Source organism: Heliangelus exortis, chromosome 7 (assembly GCF_036169615.1).
Source record: "Heliangelus exortis chromosome 7, bHelExo1.hap1, whole genome shotgun sequence".
Lineage (NCBI taxonomy): Eukaryota > Metazoa > Chordata > Aves > Apodiformes > Trochilidae > Heliangelus > Heliangelus exortis.
In genome coordinates this window covers 8,786,750-8,806,606 of record NC_092428.1, presented here as the reverse complement: position 1 = coordinate 8,806,606, position 19,857 = coordinate 8,786,750, and the positions used below count along the sequence as shown (strand labels likewise).

General features: G+C 36.0%; 1 protein-coding gene and 1 long non-coding RNA gene across 20 annotated transcripts in view; one reads left to right on the top strand and one right to left on the bottom strand.

The window, feature by feature from the left end:
- Positions 1 to 19,857, top strand: part of CPEB3 (cytoplasmic polyadenylation element binding protein 3) — an 81,026-nt gene that overhangs the window by 49,948 nt on the left and 11,221 nt on the right. For 10 of the 19 annotated variants that reach the window (XM_071748639.1, XM_071748643.1, XM_071748636.1 and 7 more), the window contains 3 exons: positions 3,026 to 3,049; positions 8,039 to 8,206; positions 9,886 to 9,975. In XM_071748639.1, coding sequence (XP_071604740.1) covers positions 3,026 to 3,049; positions 8,039 to 8,206; positions 9,886 to 9,975 — 282 coding nt within the window. The remainder of the gene's footprint in view (positions 1 to 3,025; positions 3,050 to 8,038; positions 8,207 to 9,885; positions 9,976 to 19,857) is intronic. The other 9 variants (XM_071748647.1, XM_071748654.1, XM_071748644.1 and 6 more) reach the window with 1 other exon arrangement.
- The window catches only part of LOC139798266 (uncharacterized), a 34,411-nt gene continuing 28,479 nt past the window's right edge, over positions 13,926 to 19,857 (bottom strand). Inside the window, exon 3 of the long non-coding RNA XR_011726776.1 lies at positions 13,926 to 14,453. This is a non-coding gene — a long non-coding RNA (uncharacterized lncRNA). The remainder of the gene's footprint in view (positions 14,454 to 19,857) is intronic.

The window sequence follows — 19,857 nt, the reverse complement described above, 5'->3', positions numbered from 1 at the left end:
TGTTTTGTTCTTCAACATACAGTTTTGTTTGTGTACAAATACATTCAGCATCTGGGCTGAGGTGAGTTAATAGTTTCAGGAGGTTAATCAGGAGGTAAAAAAGTATTTTGTTCCTTTGTATGAGTACATGCAATTTGGGACACAGTGGTCATGTAACTTTCTACCTGTTAGTTAAAGGAAGTTGCACAAACACAGTTGTGATCCTTCTGGGAGTTGCACAGCTGAGTTGCAGCTGTTGCTTGCAACAGTTTCACATTTTACTTGGGAAAATGCAGTAATCACTTAAAGCATCCATATTTCCATGCACACAATATGAGCTACATAGGAAAGAATCACTTTTGTGTTGAATTTTGAAACCTGAACAGACAATGGCTTTATGTGCAAAATGACATTCATGTTTGGCAGCAAAGCCTCTTCATCAGAGGTGGGTACAATTATGAGAGCTCTTAGTCTCTTTTCTTTTCTGTTGGAATTGCCCAAGATAGAAAGTATCTTAAGATATATAATACTGCTAATTTATTTGGGTTTTATTGACTTGCAAATGTCTTCATGCAAAAATAATTTCAAAATTGTTTATTTTCTAAAATACTAAAAATAGAAGCATTATGAAGTTCAGTTGATGAAGCATTCCTTCGATTAAATCTGTTGTGCTCTGAATTTTGGCTTATGACCAAGATGGGTTTTATTAATTAATCTCAAATGAGATTCTTATCTTGGATCATCTGTAAACAACATAATAAACTGTTGACATTCTTAAGTTGCTGTGCTGAATAACTGTCAACTTGTTGGAAAAAGTAACATTTTAATGTTAATGCTGGATAAAATTGAGATTGCTTTATCTCAGCCTATATATATGTATAATCTAATAAATAACAGTGAAGTTTCATCTTTTTGAGTGTTTAAATATGGTGCAATCTTTTTAAATCAGAAAAAGCTGATTAGGCTGACTGTCTTGCCAGAGGCAATTGTAAATATGCTTTCAGTAAAACTTTTTAATAGACATGATGATTTTGTACGTGAGTGCATATGTAAAAGTAATAATGGAGTGCAGTAAAACATTGAAGTGTTATGAATGGCAAGAAGTTATTATAAAATGTAAGGATTTTTGTGTTAGATTTCTGCTATCATGTACGTCATATTCAGAAGCTAAATGCTTATGTTAAGCATAGCAGTCTTTCTTTACTTAAAAAGAAAGACAGAAGTCTTTTTCCTCTCATAGCAAAGTAATGCTTCTTTATTTAATTTTTAAATTGTTAGCTTTCTGTTTGAAAAATCTCCTTCAAATAAGTTACTCTCCAAATGTGTTGATAGCTATACCTTGATACCTTTTTTTTTTTTTTTTTTTTTTGGTGTATGGGCATTCAGCAAGACAAGGGCTTCCTACATGGGGTCTGACTGATTCTTTGTCATCATAGTGAGTAATGAATATGAATTTAGCCGTAATAGAAAGGAGGATGATTAATTTTATTCTTGCTGCAAAGCCAGCTCTAGTATTTATTCTGCCTTTCTTTAGAAGGAACAGAGCTCTTTCAGGACTTACCAACTTTCTCACAGTGGCTGAGTTTTTTCTCACACAAACAGCTTCTACTGTCTTTATATTAAACAAATTGTGAAGCAGTTCTTCATCTCAGTCCTTGCAATTTTTTAATACCCTTAATGAAACAGTCACATAGTTGCTCTTCTGTGACTGACTGTGGAGTAAAGAAGACAGGTGTATGGTGTCTGAGACCATGTTGCTTCAGGACGTGAGGAAGGAGCTGCTCACAGCTCAGGTACCTGTGCTGAAAGTTGATCAGCCTTGCTCTGGGTCACCCCTGAGGCCACTCAGAGGTGGCAGCCAGAGGGGCAGTCAGTAGATGAGTGGCTCCCCACTGGTTACAACTGGCGTGTCGTGTAGCTGCTGAACAAAGAAAAGCAGGTAGGTAAAGCTTGAGGGGTAGGTATGGTAGGATACCTCAATGTGTTTTTGAAGATGTAAATAGAAAAATTGAAGGAATGGAAGATTTTGTGCTAGAGGATACTTGAGATATGGACGTAGGCTAAGGGTGATTGTAAGGAGAGCTGAAGGACACCTAAAACCTGGGTGTGTAGGGCAGGACCATGAGGCATTGTGTTAGTTTTGGAAATGAGATGCAAGGTTGGGAAGGAGAAGGAACGCAAATAGTATTGCAATGAAGATGGAAAGAAACAAAACAAGGCTCTGATACCTATTGCCTAAGCTTGCTTTCTGTTGAAAAATTCCACCTGATCCCCAGCCTTCTAAATTTGACTGTGAAGACACAGATACCTTTTGAGACAGGTTGAAAATCTCTGTTTCCCAGATTATTTTCTGGTATTAAAAAAATTCAGATTTAAAAAATGCGGCTTTTTTGCATTTCATATTACCTCACAAAAATATGCTTCTGCACTTGTACAACTGGTATTTTTTGTCATTTATGCATGTGTCATTGAAATGCTTTATTAATTCTGGTAGCTATAAAGATGTTTTGTCAATCTGTTTTTACTCATCTGAACATACTGGCTATTAAGGTCATATTGTTTTGGTAGGATTTTAGTATTTACAGATGGTTAATTATTTAAATTGAAACATAATTGGAAAACATGTTCTCAACTAATTATAAAAAATGCAAGACTAATTCTTTTAGTTAGGATTAATGTTGATGATGTTTATTGCCTCTTAAAATGATATTAGAGTACTGTAAATCTGATATACCTGATTTTGAAAAATACCTTTGCTATGTAAAAACTTGCACAGCAGGTATGTTCTTTTTTTTAATTCCTTTTTTTTTTTTTTTTAATTCCTTTTTTTTTTTAATTCCTTTTTTTTTTTTTTTTTCCCTACCCCTGGCTGTGTCAAACTTTTTCTCTTGTCTGGGGTTGTTTGAATTTCATCTTGTACGTTTTTAATGTATTTTTCATCTTTATGGTGGGAGGGAAAAAAAGAGAAGAATCTACATTATCTTTTCTTTTGGAGCTAAACCTAATGACAGCTGTACCCACAATTTTCTTCTGTGTTTACATGCAGCCAGGAGCTATGGGCGGAGAAGAGGTAAAAGTATTTATTAAATGTTTTGTTTGCTGAATAGTGGGAGAAACAAATATTTATTTTTTTCGTGATAAGATGATGTTACCAATTTAAACATTATTTGGTTGGTAATTGCTTTCTATAAATCAATCTTATACTCTTCATTTGTAAAGCATCTCTCTTTTAAAAGCAGCTTAAAGCAATTATGATCTTGAGCTGATACCTTCAAGTGTGTTGCTATGACTAGGAACTGGAGTAATGTAAAGACTTAGATGACACTCAAGTTCAAATGTGTGGTGTACCAATAAAAGATTTTTGCAGGTTTTTTTTGAGTTTTGTTTGTTTTGGGGTGGTTTTGGTTTTTTATTTTGGGTTGGTTTTTATTTTTTGTTTGTTTGCTTGGTTTTGGTGGTGTTTTTTTTCTTTTCTTTTCTTTTTTAGAGCTCCAATGTTTAACTACTGAGAATTTTAAAAATATTTTTTCCTGAGATGAAACACCTTGCATTGAATATAACATTTGAGTATTATGTTGGAATGTCTGCAGTAGAATATTGTGAATACCTATGCTAATTACTGTTCTCAAGTTAATATTTTTGGTAATAATAGTAAAGATATAACATTTGAACAGACTTTATTTCAACCATTTATTTAGGCAACCCTTAAAAAACAGAAGCGGCCTGAAAGCATTTTACTAATGTACAGTGCTGCATGTAAATTTATTTTGAGAGATTAAACAACATGGACAATAGCAAGCTTGCTGACTGCCAAGAAGGCTACTAATTAATGTACCTACATTTCAGTGTGGTGCTGGATCTTATACAGACTGTTGTTTGGTTGTGGTGTTTTTTTGTTTGTTTGGGTTGTGGGTTGTTGTTTGTTTTTTGAGATAACAGTAAAGGTTGCAGCTTTTAACCAAGTTGGGCAGTGCCATCTGCTTGGGGTCCTTTTACATTTCATCATCTTTTTCATGTATGTTCTGTTGACAACTATGTATGAGACATTTCTTCCTTTTCAAAATGGAGAATTTGCACCACGTTTGTTAAGGAGCTTGGGAGCATTCACAGCTGCACAAGCAAACCAATAGTGTTTAAGTAACTCACAGTTTGCACGTACTCATAGATTGGGTAGTGGGCTATACAAGCTGTGCTACCACAGTTTATAATACAGATTTTGAGCTGGTTTTATACAAAACTGACTGGTTCAGTGTTTGATAGCAAGAAGAGTTTTCCCCAAAATCTTACCTTCCTATTTTCCCCTGCTTCCAGGGAACAGGCTATTGTTAACAGATATTGAAAATATCCTAATACTTTAAAATTTTCAGGGCTCTCATTGAACTTAAACAAATAGAAATAGTGTTCCCATGCACAGTGTATACCATTTAATGTTTCGTTTCATTGAAAGATTGTGGTGTTCCCAAATTGATCACATTTCCAAAGTAGGAAAGGAGGCAGGAGTCAGTTGGACACCATTAACTTCTTGCAGCTCATAATCAGAATGGTTTGGTTGGACACTTTCCACTAGACCAGATTGCTCAAGGTCCCATCCAACCTGGCCCTGAACACCTCCAGGGAGGAGGCAGCCACAACTTCTAGGGGCAACCTGTTTCAATAGATCACCACGCTCACAGTGAAGGATTTCTTCCTAATGTCTAAATCTCTACCCTCTTTCAGTTTAAAACAGTCCTATCACAACAAAAAATCATCTTCTGTTTGTAGAAGCAAAATATAGTATTGTAGTAGGAATTATGATGAATATGATATAGGCTGTTTTATACAAATTGTAGTGATTGTACAGGACAAATGAGTTCTGAATGTGGTGGACTTTCATAATTCTTTTTTATCAGAAGGCATGTTTCACTCCACAGTAACTGTTTTCTCTGTGAAATTCAGGGTTTTCTATAGTAACAAGTAGATTTGTGTGTGTGCGTGTGTCTTGTCATTAATGTTAGGAATTTTGTGTCTTGCCTTGTTCATACAATATTGAAGTCTGATGCTCATGCTTTTTCATTACCTTGAATTCTATAATGTTGTTTTGAGCTTTCTTAACCTTAAGAAACATGAAATTCTACAATAGTCTGTTTAAAAATGATGTGTTGTTTATCAAATCTTCTCATATTACCCTCCCTATTATTGTTTTTACCATTTGCATTGTGGTAATGTGCAGAGTACCCAGAGGCAAATCTGCTTAGGGACTAATTCCATGTTTATTATAATTAGATATTTTAATTAGTGTTTGATTTTGTCACTGTGACTAAGCATCTTTAGTGAGGTTTTGTCAGCTTTTTCTTGGAACTTGCCATAACCTGTCAGCTCTCTATTTGATCCTCTGTTTTCTCTGAGTAAAGAGGTGAGCATTTGCTTGCAGCTATCATGCTTAGAGCTGTTGACTCATGTTCTTTCAGGTATGTTTTTAACTTTTGCAACCAGTTTTTCAGGTACAGATGCAAGAGCAGCTGTGGAAAATTACCCCAAATTTCTATGCTGCCACACTGACACCTCAGATGCCAGGGGATGGGCATAGGAGTATAAAAATAGGGCATTTAGGAATGCTTTTCCACAATATTATCCCAGAGCTTTGTCTCTTGGGATCTCTTGTAGTAATGTCTCAATGTTTATTGCCTTTAAACAGATTTTCCTCCTGTTATTGTTTGGTCCCTTTTTTGAATCTACATAAACTTTCCAGCATCCTAAAAAGGCTGTGGCAAGGGGTTCCACAATTTGGATTGCTTTCAGCCTTGCCATGTAGTGTTGTTATTCAGCGCTCTTTAGTTTCCCCTTAATGGAAGAGACAGTGAACTGTCATTCTCTATTCCATTGTCTGTGTGCTGTCCATTATTGCAAATGTCTTTTTCATACATTTAATTTAATACCTGACTTAACTATACATTTTCAGATCATTTTTTGCATTTACTTGAGTACAATGCTTGTAACTTGTCAAATATCTGGTGGAAGAGGAGATAGCTTGATTTCTAAACTTCTATGCATATTTATTATTTCCTTCAGAACTCAGCACTTATTTATCCTCCTCTGTAGACATGTATTTGTTCTAATTTCCGTTAAACTGATATATCAACTTCCACTAATGGCTTGTGTTTGCAAGAAGGTATTGGCTAAGGAATTGAAAGATTATTTATTTTCTTATTGACATCCGTATCTTATATTTTCAAATTTCCAACTTCTACATGTTTTTTCTGATTGGATATTTTAGCTTTCCTAATTATTATTTCTCTCATGCACATTTTCTCCTTATGCTGAAATGCATGTGTTTATATATGTGCATGACCTGTTTGTCCATGAATGGAATATTCTGTAAAAGTCTTTCTTTTTTTACACTCTAAACCCACCATTTCTGGAACCAGCTATACTAAACTTTGAACATTGCTGAAGCCCTTTCTGTGGCATTTACTCTGTTCTTTCTATGCTGGTGCTCAAAAGCATAATAAGATTTTTACTTCAGTGGACTTTTGTATCTGTGATCCCTATCAATTTTGTACATGCAATGTATTCTTTCTAATCAAGTCTTTTCTAGTGCCTGGTGTTCATAAAAAAATTGGACTGGTATTCTGTGTCTGTCAGCATGTTTAATGTTTTTTTTTTTCTTAGTGTGTTTTCTATATATAGTATTGTTTCTTCCTTTTATAAACAGCTCTTTACTACTGGAGACTCTATTACTGATCTTTTCAGTGTATATACATTTTTCTGACTGGTGTCCCTGTGCATGTCTTGATTTTTCTCCTTCCCCTGTTTTTATTTCCTGAACTTCCCTGTGCTGTTAATATCAGGATAGTATTAATTCTTCCTTTAGTCTTGCTGGAATTCAGTTTCATGTCATCTATTACCTTTGATTTTAATTATGTTAATTATATTTTTAATTACACCCCCCCCCCCCCAAGAAAAAAAAAAGTTTGTATCAATTAATTATAATTCCACCCCTTGGAGCAATCCTCCATTATTATGAGGGGATTATTAGCCTTTTCAGTGTTGAGATGGGGTTCCCATTTATTCATTTCTCTACATTGCAGATTTATTTTTCAGCTTGGGTATAGGGAATTGTTAAATTCTAAAGTTGGCATGTTCTACAGTGTTGCTTACATATGGACTTTAAATATTTCTTAATATATTCTTAAGATAATATTAAATTATATATTCTTAAGATATATTTTATATTCTTTATATATTCTATATATTTAAGATATATATTCTTAAGATATATTTTGTTAGTAATGGCAACAAGCTATTTGCATCAGATGATCATAAATTCACAACTTTACCTTAACAAACTGAGTAGCATCCATTTATGTTTTTTTGTTAAATCATTACTGAAAGGGTGTTTTAACATTAACAGTTTGACAGCTGTTAGTGAGTCTTAGCTAACAATTTTTTTCTTCAAACACAAGTTTTTTTTGTGGTTTATTTAATAAGTTTTAAATTTTCTTACTTTTTTTAGCCAAGCTTCTTGCTTCACTTTCATGTTTTATATCCACAATATTCCACAAATTTTTTTTTTGCTACTACTCAGACCAGGCCTGCATTCAGTAGAGGAGGAAGTGATGCAGCTTTGTTTTAGGGACCCTATAAAGCACTCTGAGGGAGGCTGTCTTGCTCTGTAGGGCCATGGCTTGAGAGATCCACTTTTTAAGATCATTGCTACAATATCTTTTATGAAAGATGAAAATCTCTAAGAATCAGTTTGAAATCAAAATCTTAAAAAGTTTCTTTCTATAGCTTTGACACAAAATTTCATCAGATAACTTGCTGGTTTTCATTGCCTTTTGCAAGGGTTTGTTTTAAAGCTAAATAAGGTTTATTGCTGTGTAAGGATAATACAGTCTTTGAAAAATAGAAGCAATACTAATGAACATTGTTTGGATAACTGGACCACTTAGCTGGGCCCTTTAATGCAAATTCGGCTAAAGCAAAACAGTAAAAAAGAGAGTATAGTTTTTGGGATTTTTTTAATATTTAATTCTGTAGGAAATAGTGTTAACTATAGATACTACAAAATCTGTTGCAGGTCGGTCTTCACTCTTTCCATTTGAAGATGGCTTCCTAGATGATGGTCATGGGGATCAGTCTTTATCATCGGGTCTCAGCTCTCCAACGCGCTGTCAGAATGGTGAAAGAGTGGAACGTTATTCTAGAAAGGTGTTTGTTGGAGGTCTTCCTCCTGACATTGATGAAGGTACTGTGAATTAGTTACATTGGTGAGATGTGGGAATTGGCTTTCATATAATTACTTTTAAAAGTTCAGATTTTCATAAAAACAAATGTATTTTTCTAGGTATGTTGGTTGTAGTGCTCAGCATGTTATTTAAAACAAACAACCACCATGTTTACAGATGTTCCCACATTTGTGAAGTGGGAAAGCTGGAAAAGAGATCTTTGTGTACGGTCACTTCTTCAGAATCTTCCCCTGTTCTCTCTATATAGTGCTGTTGGCTTTAAGGACTTTTTAATGTAGTTCTTACCGAAATAAATCAGGATTTACTTAATCAGCTCATACCCAGCATATATACAGTAACCAATTAGCAAATATAGGGCAATTAATACGGTTGCAAAATAATAACTAGCTTAGTAGGGATGGTAATTTTTTTTTTCTCAGTATCTGCTCTATTAGTGGGTGCCCCCCACCCTGACTCAAACCCAAAATCATGACAGTTTTTGGTGGATAGTTTTTTAATTTTTCAAATTATAGCTGGAATCCACCACTAGCTATCTTCAACTGGCATACAGCAGGAGTTTGAGGATGATTTATAATCAGAAAAGAAAGGGATTTCTGAATCCATCCTACTAAATCAAAGCCTAAACCATATACAATTTTAATGAAAAAATAGTGAGTTGCCAGTCTGTGGTTTACAAACAGCTCAAATGCAGTTCCCATGTCACATTATGAGTTTTGGAACTGTTGCTGCAGATTACAGTGGGGTAATCTGAATCCCTGGCTGTAAGAAGCAGCAGCCCAACAGGCACAACTGATGTCAGCATTTCTGCTGGGAGCTGTTCCCGTCATCTATGGGAGGTCTGCTCCAGCAATACATTTTTCCTTCAGCTCCTGAGTTATTCAGTGTGTCTTCTGTGCCTCTTATTGCTTGAAAAAACTGATGTGCATTTCATGGGGTCAGATAAAGGGGAAAAACCACTGCCTTCGTTTTACAAACTTTTCTCTTGATCAGTATTATTGCTCTGACTTGCCCAGCATCACATGAGACATTAAACTAATTCAGTCTTTAAAGCATACAAAGAAATTCATTGAGGAAAAAACAGAAAGATTTCTTAAAAATAACTTAAAATATTTTTTCAGAAGCATTTGCATGCAAATCAAAATTGCCCTACAGCTTGGTTTGAGATGTGTATTTTTCAATTAATGCTTAAAAGCAAAGAAATTTCTTGGTAATTCAAGGCAGATTTCTGGAGGGGACTGAGGAAGGTGAAATCCCCACAGCTGCATGACCCAATGCAGCCTGCTTTCCAGGGCATGCTACAAGGAGTGGCCATACTGACATGTAGCTCCTCCATCAATTCTGTGTGGCTGCATCTGACCCTGCTTTGTGGCTATAATTAGAAATAGACAACAGCTGAAGCATATTCACTTCTGATAGATCATGCTTGCATTTAATCCTGCTGCAAACTTGCATTAGTGGAATCTAAAGTTACTTTTTTAAGCAGCCATGTATAGCATAGAGGTGAGAGAATATTGAGGCATCCTTTATCTGCATTACTGCAGTTTTCACTGTTCTTAATAGTTGTAGAAAACAGTGTGTTGGGTTTTTTATTTTTTTTTATTATTATTCAACTAAGAATTTTACCTTGCCACTGTCAGTCTTCAGATTTCCTCTAAGGTGCATCATTTATTTTTTGTAGATGAGATCACTGCCAGCTTTCGTAGATTTGGACCTCTTGTGGTGGACTGGCCTCATAAAGCTGAAAGCAAGTCATATTTTCCACCTAAAGGTAACTAGTTTAAAATACATCTATGCAGGTTGTTCTGACTAAAAGAAACTGTCTCCAGTGTGGCAATCCATTACTAAGAAAAGGTTTGACTCTTTATGACCTACTTCAACAAGCATATTTTCAGCCATTGTCATGATGGAAAAAACACAGCTCAGTGGCTAAAATGTGGTCCTCTGTGTGTACTTCTTCAGCAAACTTGGAGTCCTTGATTCATGCCTCAGTTTATACTAGGCTTGCTTTAGAAAGAAAGTTGCAGAAATTTCCTGGTGCTGATTCTGTTACAGTTTGCAGTATTGTAGAATACACGTATAGGGATAGTAAGTGGGAGTCACTGGTGGATTTGGTACACCCTTTCTATTTTGTGGAGAAGTACAAGTTTGCTTTGGGCGTGTGTTGACCCAAGAAGTTGTGATCTGGCTCAGAACCACAAGGTCTGCATCAGAGCTCCTGGATGCTGCACCACAGCAAGGAACTCTGCTAAGAGAAGGCAGGATGGGACCATGGTCACAAAGCTGCTGGGCTGGAGCTGATTTCACCCAAGGTGGCTTAGAGTGTGGTGGGCAGGTGGAGCAATTCATACCTGTCAACAAAACACTGAGCAGACCTGCTTTGGTTGGGAAAGGGCAGTTTATGGGAAACTGGTTTGGGAGAGTTACTTGGCTAAATCAAATTGCTCTTACTGTATGCTAGTCCCTCCTGTGAATTTATGCCATACCATGCCGTACCATGCCGTACCATGCCGTACCATGCCGTACCATGCCGTACCATGCCATACCGTACTATACTACATACCCGCAATTCTCATTCACATATACCTCTTGCATATAGTTTGGGAGTTCACTCGTGATCTGAAACAGTAGCATGAAGTCATACACAGAATTTCTGACTGATGTGTTAAGATTTTCTGTTCTCAGTGACCCTGTAGGCTCTTAATTGCTCATTAAGGCCACTGATTATTTTGGCAGAACAATGCGCTGTTCAGTCAGTGAACTAGCTAATCTATTTTTATAGATACATTTAGACTGTAAAAAACACACAAATAAAAGCCAACACAGTTTATCTGAAAGCTTAAGTTCTGGAGGGAAGAGAACTCTGACAAATGCTTACCCTGCAAACAGTATTTGAGGCACTTAAAATTGGTACAAAACCCCATACATGCTCCATTTTTTTGTGTTCTGTTCTCACAACTCAGCCTTGCTGTCAGTACTTATTATGCAACATCTGTTCCTGAATTTAAAAACAAACCAAATATAAAAAACCCCAAACCAGCAAAACACCTCAAACCCACACCCACCCATATAATCCTAAAAACAGGTGGTAAAATATATGATTTCCAATTATTATTTTGTTCTGTATTGGAAAGTAGACTACTTATGCTTCACCAAACTTATAAAAATGTTTTTGAGTAAGATCTATTTTAGCAGAAGACAAGAGAGTGCAGCCTCACTTCTATTCTTGTCATGATTCTAATATAGGAAATGGCTTTCAAAGCCACTGCCAGTTGCCCTCAACGTCTGTCTGACAGTGCCAGTCAACAGTCAGTCCCAACTGACTTCTTATTTATCAATCAGGGCTGCAGCATCACACATCCTGCATTCCTGTCTTTGACATTTACTTACACTCATGTTAAGCTTCATAGGTCAAATGTAATTTATTTACTGTGATCCCATATAAGCATCATTTGCATAGAAAACAGAATGTTATCACCAGGAGTCAATTGTATATTATATTCTTTGCCTCTGCTTTTTTTTCCATTTTATATTTATAGAGTGCTTAAAGTTATTATGGAGTCATTGACAGGTGCACCACAATAAAATGTCTCCACTGTTGTTTTTCTTTAGAAGTTCCTTTAGAATTTTCTTTTCCACTTCTTTTAAGCTCTCTCTCCTGCATTATCAGTCATTTCTTTAAAAATACAATGAAATGAAAAGGCATATTTGAAATTATGAAAACTCAACTGTCACTCATAAATTCAAATGTTTTCTCCCTTTTTGAAGATATTTTCTCTTCCATGCTACATTGCTACTCTGTAAATTCTCTTGACATTTTGAGTATGATTCTTTCAAACGCAAAATGTGTCCACAAAAAAAAAAAAGACAAGTTGTAGAGGAATAAGTTGGGTTTTGTGTCCTAGCAATCTCAGAAGAAAACAAGAAAAACTGAATATTGGAACGCAATAGGGGTCATCTAATTTTTGTTCACACATTAATAAAGCCTGACCTCTAAGGCTTTACCCATCTATGTGTGCTCTAGTGGCAGTAAAATTGAACCCTGCTCTTTCTGAAATCATGCCATCGCCTCCAGACACACTTTAGTGTCCTTTTGATGAACAACATTTTTAGCTACTCTTTGTGTTTGCAGGGTCAGACCAGTGGACAGTGTCTGGACTTAAAGTTGAATATTTTTTTTCTTGTTTATTTTGATAAGCATTCAGTTAAGAGGTTTGGAGCAGTCGGTAGTTGATGTCAACTGAGTTTTACATCATGTTTTTCTGTCTTCATAATTACATCCTGGTGGGGACCTCCCTCATAGTCCTGAGTTAAAACAGACTTCCATTATCTCCTTAGAAATTACCAAACTTGTGGAATGTTTACAATATTGGTACAATATATGAATTCCCTACAGTTGCACTATATTAAGAGCACTTTATTGATATTCTGAAGGCTAAGAACAAAACATTGCAGGAACTGTTAGCCATGGCTAATCTGATCAATCACGAAATCTGAAAGATTAAAATAAAACATTGCTTCCCAGTCTAGTGACTTCCACCACCATCCCGCACCCCTCCAAGGGCTTTATCTCCTCAGTTTATTGGGCAGGGCAGGCCCGAGATGTGCAGTCAGGTCTAGAAAACTTTGTTATTGAGTTTCTTAGTTAGCATGGTGAACTAGCTGAGATGGAGTAGCATGTAAGCTCTTTTCAGGACTAGCTGAGGTCCAGAAGCATTCCAGCAGTGTTGAGCTTGAATAAAGAAGGTTTTCCTGGATTTAGCACCCTGAGCAGGATGGTGTCACCGCAGGTGCATCACCTCAAGTTTAATGCTGGACCTGATGGATGTAAACTGCTTGTGTTAACTGTGCTGAACTGCAATCTCCAGCATGGTGATTTGCATAGGGCTTATTTCAGTGCAGTACCAACATTATTATTTTGGACCCTGGGGGATCTCAAATCAACACAGATATGTCTGTACCATATATCTCAAGCACATCTATGCTATCTATATTATCCAGGTTTTCCTTTTTTGTCAAATATTCTATGTCTTTGTTACCCTTACTGAGTCTTGCCTGACATCACGGAATGAATACACTGTGAGCATCTGTTTGGGAAAGCAATCTGGCTTGGTCAATTTTGGTTGAATTTTGATTATTATACTAACAAACCCCAAATAGATCGAACAGCCCCTATGGGTTGTGTTGGTTGCCAGTAATTTCAATATTTAGGTTGCTGAGAGAAGAGGGACTGGTGGCACCCAGCTGTTTGTCACTGAAAGTGTACGTTATGGACTTGGGCAAGAGAAACAGGGAGCAGCTGACAATGTGCACACGTGGTCGCTATTTCTAGTTCTGAGTATCTGTGTGATTGCCTTAACATTTCTTTTCGCCCCTCCCATGCATTGTAAAGCTGAGAGCTACGTTTTTATGTTGATGTCATCCATGAGGTGATTTTAATGCTTTGCTTCTGAACAAGGTCAGTTCATTCCCATTGCCTGAAAAGTCTTTGTATGGCATCTGTTTGGATATGTTAGTAATGGAACTGGTGTGTTGGTCTTCAGTAATCAGGTGCCCAGCTCATATTGTGATTACTTGTCTTTCATCACAGAGTTTGGGAATTAAATGAGGTTTGTGGTTAAGTATTTTTGAGAACCTATGAGGTGTTGAGAAATAATAAAATACATGCTAAAGAATGTTATCAAATGTAGTTACACGACAGTCTACTTCACTCAGGCAAAATCCAGATAATTAATATTTTATTGAAATATAAATTGATGGGGTTTTTTACTTATTTGCTGGTTTGATGCGTTAATCGATGCTTACGCTAACTACAGTAATTCTACTTTTTTCAGTAAACAGATGGTGCCAACTGTTTCAAAAACATTTTTCTAGCAGATTGCTAGCTTTTAAACAGATTTTTTAAAACATCTTCATTGATTTTTCTTTCTGATAGCTATGATTTTTCTAGTTAGCATTAAAAACTGCACAAAATATTAAAAAAAAAGAATGCAAAAGTCTTCCTCTCATTTCCATTTAGGAGGGCTGATGTTTGAATGAGTTATAGAGTGAGAAAACGAAGCATGTCAGAACTTGGAGATATGCTGGGTTTGGAACAGGAGGAATACTTAGGCTTCAGCTTTGCAGGATTTACATGTATGGTGCAGCAGTCTGATCTGCTTGGTTTTTTCCTGTTCTTCAGTTCTATTACTTGATAAAAATAAGCACACTTGTAGCTACTGCTCCACAGGGCAGGGTGAACAAGATCTCCTGCGAAAGAAAGAAGTTTGTAGAGATGCACAAAGTAAAATTGTGAAGTGATTCTCATGTTGTATCTTGAAACACTGGTGAGACAGACTGTATGAGCCTTCCTGATGATCTCTAAGGTAATGCTGCTCAGAGGAGCAAGAAGGAATGGTTGAAAAGGGTCAGAATTAAAATTTCCTGAGCCATATTCACAAGAAGGTATCTGGTTTGTTTGAAGACAGCAATCTGGTGTACAGAAACAAATTGCTTTGGCTTAAGTGATCTAATACCATACCACTGAAGTCCAGCATAAAATACCTGGCCAGTTTTTGTATTCTAAAAATGGAAGTCTGAGATCGTTTGCTAGAATGGAAATTTACAGACCTTACCCAGAAATACATTGTATGGCAAACAGCAATGCAAGCTCTTTTTTAAACTTTGCTTATATATGTTCCCAACCACATTTGCACAGTATCAGTCTTTAATGCATTGACATCTGAAGCCATGTATATGATTTGTAGTCCCCATGTCTTTCCACAGCAGGGCAGCAAAATCCCAAATGAATGTATGTCACAAAATGTGTGGTAGCAAAGTGCATTACATGCAACTCTGCTCTCCTATAGCTGGGTAACTTAAGGTTGGTTCTGTACAGAATTTTCTTTAAGGTTATCAATGGCTTTTGTTTAAGCCTGTTTTTTTAAAGCTTTTCATGCTATTTCCTGTCTTGTCCTAAGTGTTGGAGAATTCTTGGTGGTGTACTAATAATGATGATTTTTAAAATCTTTGAGCAGTCTTTGAGACTGCTGTGCTCACTTCATATATGAGAATCTCTTTCCCTAAAATGATACCATTTGCAATTTCTTTTTCTAGGGGTGAACAAGAATCTGATGAGGCAAAATCTAAAAATATTTTTGAGCAATCAAGCCTAGGCAGAACAAATCTGATTCTGAAATAGCTCTGCAGGATTATTCTCTCCCAGCTTTTGTTGCTTTCAACAAATGCTATTTTCCTTCAGAAAGCAAGATAATTTTTTTTTTTTAATCCTGAAATAGGATTAAAAAGCAACTTCTGATGCCTGAAGAAAGACCAGCGCTCTTCAGAAGGTGCTTAGCATGCATTGCCTCCAAAGTGTTTGGTAGTAAAGGTGTTTCAGTCTTTCTAGTTGAGTGTGACCACAGTAACCAAAGAAGAAGAAAAAAAAAATAAATTAGAAAACCATAGTGATTGTAGCCAAATTTTCCTAATGTCATTCAGGTTATTACCAAAAACTTTATTTTGAGTGCCAGATTATAAAGAATGGGTGGCATAGGATTCAGGAAGGAAATTTGGGTATCTATCTGGGTTTTAGTACAAAGCCATAAAGCAGTAAACCCAACCCTAGCAGCTTCTGTTTTCCTCATTAGTGTAAATCCAATGTTCCTATTACAGAAAAAGCTTACTTTTCAAAAAACCCACTTTTTCCCTTTCTGCCTACTTCTTTCTTTTCTTTATTCCCCTTGTGTGGAGAATATTCTCCTTTTTATTAGAAAGATTTTTCTAATCCAGACATGACAGATTTGATATAATGCCCACAATTATTGGAGTGGCTCCTTTTCAGGACTGTTTTTGAGGTAGGAGGTTGGGCTGGGAGGGGCAGATTTTGGGCTGCAATTGTTGATAACGGCTCCAAATTATTCTCTATTATTATTCTGTAAGAATTGATCTTGCAACACCACATCCGTGGTAACACTCTAAAAATTTCTCTTGAGTACTCTTGAGTGAGAGTTTATGTAATGGGACCAAGTCAAATAATTTTTGACCTAAAAGACAAAAGGAGACTGCTGTCCAAATTCAGATCTCTGTTCTACCAATAAATTTATCCTTCATTTATGTTTAGGTTATTTGGTCATGTTCTCAAGAAACTGTGGTTGACTTTTAGTCTCCAGGATCCTTATGTGCGTGCACTTTTTTTCCCTTACACCACCTTCAAAGTTCTTAGGAAATCTCTGAAAGGCTGGAGTACATCCTCAACAGATTTTTGGTTACCCACCAGTGTCCTGAAAATTTTGGTAGTCTTTTGCTCACATAAATAACATTTTTACAATCAACAGTCAAATCAAATTGGATTATACAGTGTCTATGAACTGTAATAGTTGTATGTGTGCAACAGACAAATAAAGGACTCACTGTTCTGTTTTTTAAGAAGTAAAATGCATTTGGGGCCAGTGTGTCATACAGGATAGAAATTCAGTAGCTCTCCATCAGCTGGGCTTCTCTTTATTGCTCAGTCAGATTATTTAAGCAGGGGAAGTTCTATTGTCTTGAAAGTGAGAATTCAAGGGTTGTTATAGTCCTAGAATAGCTTTTCCAGTGCATATTGTGGTAATATGATAGAGGGGGTTTATTTATTTATTTATTTATTTATTTATTTATTGGGTGGATGGGGGTTGGGTGGGGGGTGGGATGATGATGGTTGGACACGCTGATCTTAGAGGTCTTTTTCAAACTGTGACAATTTGGCATTATTTGATTTTATGATCAGACTTACTTGTTAGTCACATGAAAATGAAGATTTTAGTGTTTGCTATCTGAAGATGAATAGGAATCTTGTTTCTCACAGCTGCAGTTCTGATTTACTAGAGAAGCAGCTTGTTTCCATACTCTTCCTCACTAATGTGCTGGTCCCCAGAGCTTCCAGGAAAGAAAAGAAACCCAAGCTGTAAAGACAATCCTCTGAGATGTTTTCAATTTCAGTGTGGACGTGCATCTGTCAACCAGCCTCTCGTGTATCTGTTGGGAAGTGGGTTTTATGCTCAGGGAGTTGACTGTAATTAACAATGGAACTTTTCTAGTCATAACTTTTCAGAGGCTGTTTAGTAGTTTTTGACAGAGGCAAAATACCTTTTTTACAACAGAAGTCAATAGGTTGTTTTGCTCAATTCAAAAGTACATTAGATTCTAGACTTCTGCTGGACTGAGAGATTATTGGAAGAAGATGGGATGTCTCACAACTCAGTCAGAAGTCTTACAGCCAGTGTCATCAAAAGGCTTCGAGTTTCACACAGCAAAAATTAAGGTTTCTAAAAGACCGAATTAATTTAAAAGAGGTGTGCTTGGAAGCCCACATCAGGGTCTTCAGTCTATGTATCACTTTTCTGTTAAACTGTATCCAAGGCCTCTCAGTTCTGGTTTGGCTGCTGGGCTGGGTGGGATATTGAACAAGGACAGATACTTAGGCCACATCCATTGCTTTCCAGCAAAGCCAGTTTTGAAGTTCATACACATTGCATCTGTACCTACTGATATTTTTTTTCCATAAGCCTCTTTGCTCTTCAGGGGAAACTAAAGGTCACATGCTGGAGCTGCATGATTTTCTCTTTCCAGAGCTAAGTCTTTCCGTAAATCATCTTGATGCCTTTCTGTTAGTCATGTGCCAAAGAGGCAGGCTGTTTTTTCTCTCTCACTGTCTGGAAGAACTAAGGTTTCAATGGAATTTCTTATATTTACATGAACTATCTCTTTTATCAGAGTACATAGAGTTAAGTGACACTTGGTATTTAAGGCTTGTCTAAAGGGGATTGCTGATTCCAAAATCTACAGAGCAGCTGTTTTGGAGTGTGGTTCATGCATCTACTAATCACATCTACTAATCATCATCACAAGCTTTCAATCAAATGCCCACTTCAGTACATTCTGTTTAAATAGCAATTCCAAGCATCCACATACTGGACTAACTTGCAGTAAATTTGTTTGAGCAGATGCTGAAATAATTGACTAGGGTTTTTCAGTAAGACTTAACCTGTGTATAGTGCCTGTATTTTTTTCTTATTCTTATGCAGGTGTTCCCTGCAGTAAAACTGGAAATTCTGACTTATTTAGACTAAATATACCTCTGATTTAAATGGCAGACAGGTGTTTAGCTGTATGATGCTATAATCTGAAGAACTGATAGAGAAAAATTTCAGACAAGTTTAATGATTTGTCTTTTAGACAAGAAACATTAAATTCTTAAAGATAATCCTTATTAAAGAATGTATTGTTTTATGAGTTTCTCAGGACTACATCTTAGGTATTCAGTATTTTGTAGTATATAGGTAACTGACACCAATTTACATGCAAATTGAATATTTTTTAGTTTTAGGCAATTAATTTTAATAAAACTAGACTTGATTGTGTCACAGGTTTTAAATTTTTTTTTTTTTTTTTTTTTTTTTTTAAGGGTGATCTCATAGAGAAAGGAGGAACCCCCATGAATTTATCTTCTGATAATCAAAGATAAATCTTAGAGGTCATCAGCTATCCAAATCAGGGACAGGGTTATGTTCAAAATTTTAACTGCTTTACCTCTAACTTTGGGAGATGCAGATCTTTTTTTTAAAGAATGCTTTGTATTTAGTGAAACAAAAGCATATAGATCTTAATGCCTGACTTTGTGACGCTTCCTAACGAGCAGCACTAGAATAATGCATTTTTGGGATGTATCAGGTATTTTTTAAGGCTAAAAAAAATACCAGAGATACTTTAGTTTGTATATAGTTTTTACTCTGATCACTGAATGTACTTGGAAGGCATGGAGAAGATAAAACAAGTGCATGGATGGAAAATACATGAAGCTAAACTGATAGTGATTGGATGCTAATTATTTTTTATATTTTTATATATTCGATGTACGTAGTTTTGTGAAGTCCAAAACTAAAATGTTGAAGTGTGTTTATATCTTTAGGGAACTGTTTTAAGAGAATTACATCTGCAAGACACAATACCTATTTTTTTACTTGAGAAATATTTCACTTTCCTATCAGGACTGGTATCTTTAACTCTAAGTATACAATTTTCTTTTTTGTTAGCAAGACTTTTGATTAAAATACTCTGTTTTCTTCTGCAAATCAATCTTTCTGGATGTGTTCTGGGCTGTTACTACCTTCTAATGCAAACTTCTGTTGGCCTTTGAAAACAAACATCTACATAGAACTGAATGTTCTTTGAGAAGTCACTCAGAACTAAAGATAGTAAGGCAAGAGGTAATTAGGTACATAATAGATCTGCAGAGGAAAACACTTTTTCAGTATCTAAAAAGTTTTTATAAATCAGTGTTGTGGTATTTATCTAAAAAGGACATTCCAAATATTCACTCAATACTCAGTGCAAAATTAGGGTAAGTCACTACCCTATCTATTTGATAGCAAATAGAATGTGTAAAGCTATTATCAAATGTTGTCATAATTTAAATACATTTTATCATTGTGTTGCTGCTTAGTTTGTCAGGAATTATAGACAGAGAAAGTCCAACAGTCCCTGCGTAAACTCCAGCTGCCTCTAATTGCTGCAGATTTTCTGAAAAGAGACTGTATGTCTGTAAGTGCCAAATTATAAAAATCAAAGACAAAGTGTTCACATTCAGGGGGAAAACTGAGTTGGACTGATTATGGGGAAAAGAGTAACGCGTGCT